Source organism: Coloeus monedula, assembly GCF_965178545.1.
Source record: "Coloeus monedula genome assembly, chromosome: 7".
Lineage (NCBI taxonomy): Eukaryota > Metazoa > Chordata > Aves > Passeriformes > Corvidae > Coloeus > Coloeus monedula.
In genome coordinates, this window is record NC_138787.1 from 5,763,115 (window position 1) to 5,769,114 (window position 6,000).

The 6,000-nt window shown below is 49.0% G+C and overlaps 1 protein-coding gene across 1 annotated transcript in view; it reads left to right on the top strand.

The window, feature by feature from the left end:
- The window catches only part of SLX9 (SLX9 ribosome biogenesis factor), a 39,785-nt gene extending 34,283 nt beyond the window's left edge, over positions 1–5,502 (top strand). Inside the window, exons 4-6 of the mRNA XM_082284948.1 lie at positions 888–1,041; positions 3,517–3,585; positions 4,962–5,502. Of these exons, the coding sequence (XP_082141074.1) occupies positions 888–1,041; positions 3,517–3,585; positions 4,962–5,088 (350 nt within the window). The 3' untranslated portion in view covers positions 5,089–5,502. The remainder of the gene's footprint in view (positions 1–887; positions 1,042–3,516; positions 3,586–4,961) is intronic.
- Positions 5,503–6,000: the final 498 nt, after the last annotated feature.

Here is a 6,000-nt window from a genome sequence, read left to right on the forward strand (position 1 = left end):
TCAGGTCAAGACATCTTGGAGTTCAACTGGAGGCTTGTAGCAGTGCTGGGCTTTTGTGGGCTGTCCTAAAGGACATGTTCTGCTGGTGCTCATCCTGGAAGCTGCTAGCTTTGAGAAGCGTGAGCAGCTGTGGGACTTACTGCTACACCGGGGAGCCTCAAGGACTGAGGCAGAAGCCTGTGGCTTTCAGTGCCCAACCTCCTAAGGCAACAAAGGAGACAGATCTAACATCTGTGGAGCTTTCTGTGCCCACACCCTTGTCAGAGCTGCTGCTGGGAGACTGGGAAACCTGGTCCTGAGAAAAGCCATCTGTATCTGCCACTTGGGGCAGTGCTTTTCCAAGAGTCCAGTTTATCCAGCATCTGACTGCTTGCACTCCACAATGAGTCATGAAGGTGGAACCTTGACTCGCTCCAGACTTAGTAAACAACTGAAATTAAGTCCATCTTTTCTGCCTGTGCTAGGAGACTGTTGTTTGGTCCCAACAGCAATGCAGAGAGGGGGCTGTGCCTGTTTAAGGCCAGATGTGGAATTGACTGTATTTGGGTTGTCCCTTCCCCTCTTGTTTCCCAATTCCATGCAAGGTCAGTGTGGTTTTTGCCGTGCCAGGACTCCCTGTGCCGTTTTTCTGTGAGCAATGAACAGTGTAAGGGATGGAAAGAGACAAAATCAGTCTGGGAATTTCACTTCCCATTGCAATGTCAGAAGGGATGTATATAGTTCCAAGCAAACACATCAATGGAGGGAATGGCCCAGCTTCATTTTCTTCATTTTTTCCCTGGTTTAAATCACTTCTGGCCTGCTGTAAATGGTAAAGCAGCCTAGCTCAAGGGTTATCTCCTGCACGTGTTTCCCCTTCTTCCAGTAATCCCTTGTTTCTGACTCAGAAATAGAAAGTGTAAAGATGGCCAAGCAAAAGCAAAAAGCTGAAGCAAAGCGGAGAGCAACACCTGTGGTGGGAGACATGCAGCCCTTGATGGAAGCCCTGCCTGAGCTCTCTGACCTGACCACAAGTGGCAGAGGCAGGAAGCCTCTCAAAAGGTATGTGCTGTTTAGGGGTGGGCTGTGTATTTCCCTGCTTCCTGTGGGATGAAGTGTCCTTTGGCTCAGCTTGTAGCTACAGGCAGCGGTCAGGAGAACAGGGTCTCATTCTCAACTCTATTTTAACCCTTTCCATGCTTCACCTCACCCAAGAAAAAAAGGATGGAATGTGTCTTCTGAACCCACAGCTAAGAGGGGAACCATATTGCTCAGATGAGGCTTGGCATGAGACAGGCTGGGAGCATCCAGATGTCCTGGGAGTTGCAGGAGTGGCATGTAGGTGTCCACATTGTAATGCTGCTGACCTCACCTGATAACCTGGGCTTGTGGTGTTGCAGCCTGACATTTCATCCTTCCAGACCTTCATCCAGGCTTTCTCCTGAGGCAGTTCAAGCCCTTTGAGCAGAGCCCTTTGCGCTCTGGCCAGAATCCTTGTTGTCTTGTAATGTGATTTCGGCCAAGAGCATGGCTGAGTTGGCTGTTCCCTGTGCACTGTCAGCTCCCTCTCCCCCTATCCCCAACCTTTGCCAAAAGTCTCTCCTTTTGGAAGCCCGAGTTGGTGCACTGGAGGTGGGAGTTTGACATGGGCTCATGTCACCTACATTGCCTCTGAGCTGCTAACCCAAAACCAGCCCCCCTTTCCTACTGGCGTGGAGGAACTACAGGCTTTTCTTCCCCTTGCTGGCTTCTGGCTTCGTGGATGTCTGTATAGAAGTATTTGAAATAATCAGAGGAGGCTTTTATAGGATTTGAATCATTACAGAAAGGAAGGGTAATACTCTGGTGATTTGTCAGCAGAATTAATAAAAGATTAGATTCTCCAGGAATTGGATCTCCTGCAGAGTAAAAGCGCATTACAGGGAGATTTTTATTCTGTTTTATAATGAACGAAGGCAATGAAGTGTAATGAAGCTGGGCTGCTAAAAGGGTCCAAGTAAACAGGCAGTGTGCTGGTGGTTTTGGGGGGAAATCCATCCAGCAATGTACTCTAGAATAACTTTCCTTTAGGCTTTGTCACCCTCTGCAGAGCTGCTCACCTCTGAAGGGACTGCCATGACGACTTGGTGGCACACATAGGTTTGGCAAGCCCTGCTGTGGTGACCAAGGGTTGCCATCCAGCTTGAGAAAGGATTTTCCTGAGCTTCTGTGAGCATTCCAGGGAAACTAGGACCAGAAGCTGTTCCTGTGCTGAGCTGTTAAAAATGAGGAGAGGGAGAGGAGAGGAAGATTAGCAGGAGCTGATTGAATAGAGAGGGGTGATGGAGATGAGTGACATGAAGGAATGTGAGGCAAGGGGAGTAAGAAGAAAGGAAGAATGGGGGGGAAAAAGGCAAGATAAGAGGATGGAGGGTAGCGTGGCAGAGAGGGAAATAGGAAGAGGAGGTCACTGTAACAAGAGACCAGATCCTGCTGTCTTGAAGAGAAGGTGAGAAACTGTTGTGTTTCCTGATCTTTGGGGCAGATCAGGTGGGGTGGCCATAGCCCCCAGCACCCACCAGTATGAGAATATTCCTCCTTGATCCCTGCTCCAACAGAGAGGTGGTGGGATGCAGGCCCTCTTTCTGCCCCTTGGCCTGTGTGCTGGGGCTCTGCATCAGGGCAGATTGGGGAGGAGCTACCCCATGGAGGCAGACCCTTTTCCTAACGTGTTTCTCCTGTTAACTTTCGTATCTGTGTAATCCTGAAGAACAGAACGTCCAGTTCTACCAGCAACTCCCCTTGTGCACCACTAGTCCCAAAAGCAATCTCTGCCCTTCCTGCATGTCCCTTGCTGGGCCTCAGCGCTGGCTTTGTGGTAAACCTCTGCTGCTGCTTGGCATCGGGCACCACATGGGATGGGGTTACACCTCTGGTCTCCTTGGACTTTGCCCAGGAATAAGAAATGTGTAGAGAGATGGCAGATCTGTACCTGCTGTTGCGCATCTTCTGCACAGAGTGCATCATCCTGCATTACAGCACGTTATATCCCAGTGATCGCACTGCAGGAACCAAAGCAGGGCTGGCAGCTCCCTCCTCTTGCTGAGTATCCCTGGTGCTCCCTGTAACGGATGGCTGTGGAGCTGGAGCTCCGCGGCATCAGCAGTGAACGTGAGCTGTGCAGGGGTGACATGTGTGGTGGGGAGGGGAGATTTGATGGAATCTTTTCTCTAAGCAACAGGATCAGTTTGACCTGGAGGTCAGTGATAAGCAGAAAGTGATCTGGGCGTGGACAGCTAATGACCAGTTCTGGCACTGAGCAATCTGGTTTTCCTGTAATGCCTCCTGCTCTGTCAGCCTCAGGTGGAAGGAGTTTGCATTTCTGTGCAATGCCTGGCTATGGAAATAATTGCCTTTCAGGACAATTTCCATGCAGGACAATTAATTACCTGTAATTTCTGGGAAGGCAGAGGCAGAATCCCTGAATTATTTCCATCTACACAGCCATTGCTAAATTAATGCTCTAACAATCATTTGTTTTGTTTCTTCTCTGCACAGGCACATAAAAGCAAAGGCAGAACCAGCAGACTTCTGTCTGTTGAAACAAGCTCAGAAACATCAGCTCCTGTAAGTACCCAGTTGTCAGTGTCCAGTCCCTGCAGAGCCTCACGGAATGGTTGAGACTGGAAGGGAACCCTGGGGATCACCTGGTCCAACCCTTGTGCTCAAGCAGGGTCACCTAGAACTGGTTGCTCAAGACCCATGTCCATGTGGCTTTTGAATATCAACAAAAATGCAGAACTTAAATGTTTCCAAGTAACTCCTGGACTTAGTCTGGCAACTCCTTATTCCTCTGTATAATCTGTTGGATAGTTTATACTGCCACCAAGAGCTTCCTTTTCCGTCAGCACAGCTCTCCTGGGACTAGGCTCTCTGATCTGGCAGTGTTTGCTTTCTTGTTTCCAGGACTTCTGTCAGTTTTGAGCCATTCAGCTTCAAACTGAGGCTGAGCAGTCAGGCTACAGTTCCACCACTGCTCTCCATGAATAACCTTCTCTGTCAGAAACAGACCAGTGTTGGTGCTGGGATGCCTTTCTTGCTCAGTTCTTCCTGCCTTTACTTTTTGGTGGTCTGGGAAGTCTGTGCTTCTTGGGAAGGAAAAAGTTTGGAGGAAGGTCTTGAGGTTTCTTTCCCAAGGTATTAGTTCAGATGAGGGGTTCCCTAAGCCTCAGCTTATTGCTCCAACACAAGCTTCAGGTTTGGCTCCTCTCTCTGTTCCTCTGGCAGGAGCATTGAAGGGAAGGGCCATGCTTGGGAGGGAAGTACCTGCGTGCTACTAAGTGTGTCTGGCAAGGCTATGAAGAGCCTGGCAGTTTGAGGGAGATGGGGATGCTGCAGTGGATGTGGCTATGTGAAAACTCACAGGTTTTCTTTTATACTCCTGCTCTGTTCTTGTTCCTCCCTGCTTGCTTGCTTTTTAAGACAAGGCCATTTTCCCAGGAAGCAGCTGTGACCAGGCATGCAGAGGTAATTCTGTCATGCTTTTCCCATAGTGTCCAGCTGGTGTTGCATGTAGGATTACTGAGGCTCAATGTTCAGCAATAAAGAGAGTCAGTAGATGAGCTCTCTAAAGAGAATTTGATTTTGTGCTGGTGCAATCTGAAGTCATTTTCATTCCTGGTGATTCACCAGATCCACAGTCTCTTGTTTCTGGTTTACTAGGGAAAAGCTCTAAAAAAAACCTTTCCCAAGTGATGCTGGACACTAACGATTGTGTCTCTGTGGCATGACATCAAAGTCTCTGGCTCCTGTGAAGCTGGCAGCAATTTGAGCTTTGCCCTTGGCTAAATTAGGTTTATTCTTGCACTCTCTTTCTCTGAGATTTACACCCAGGATCACTCTGTCTCAACAGAAATCTGCTGCTTTGTGAATTGGTCCTTATCTGCTCAGTTCCATTCACATGAGGCACTTGGAGAACTGGTGTGTTATTTTTCTTTCCTCAGAGAGGAGGAAGTGGCTCGGTTTCATGAGGCTGTCACCGATCCCCAGTACAGAGCCAACCCCCTTCTGGCGATCAGCAAGCACCTCTCCAAGAGGCTGAGGCAGGGGGAAGAAGGGGAACCCCTTTAGAGCTTCACCTGGTCCCAGACATGTGCAGGCTGCGAAGGAGCACATCCCTGGCACGACCTCCCAGCCACTTCGGCCCTTGGAGGCAGTTCAGCAGATGATTAAATCCAACAGCCCTGGTTTCTGTCAGCAGGAATAACGCAACTCTCTCCTGACAGGGGCAGCTGCTCCTTTACAGGCAGTCTGCATGGAGCAGGGTGTTCTGTGAGATTCTTGTGCAGGCATTAATCTCCCTGCAAAGTGTCTCGATACATTTGCTCTTCTTGTGAGCAGGCATGATTTCTGAAATTGTGCCAACAGCCATGTATCTGTTTTCTGTCATTTCTGCCCCCCCTTCCCCCCCCCCCCCCCCCATTCCTAACAACTCTGAGAAGAGATTCTTGCTTGCTCTGTTGGGATGGTTCAGGACCCCAAGCCCGCAAGCCCAGGAGGCTTTTGGAGTTTGTCATGACCAATGCTGCTGTTCATAGACATTGTTTTCTGTGAGAAATTTAGCTTTGGAATAAACATACTTTCATACAGCACTGGGTTTGTCTGGTTCTTGTTTTCGTAAATAGGAATTGAAATTAGAGTTTATTTCCTTCTCTGGAAAAATGACTTAAAATAATTGTTCTTTCCATGTGTACAGTGAATCGGGAGACTGCTACAAGCAATGAGAAATGACTGCAGATCACGTCTAAGTCACAGACTTGCCTTCCTCCTGCCCTGGAAGCACGTGCTTCCTGTCGGTGATGCTCATCCCTTTTGGCCTGTGTTCCCTGTTTGGCCTGCCCTGTAGGAAGCATCCCAAAACATGTCCAGCCTGCAGGCTGTGAACTTCAGCCAGTCACTTTCGGGATTGGGAACCTCTGGAGCAGGCCTTTCTTTTACCAAACACCAATGTTCACAAAACCCCAGTGAATTTTCATGGGGGAC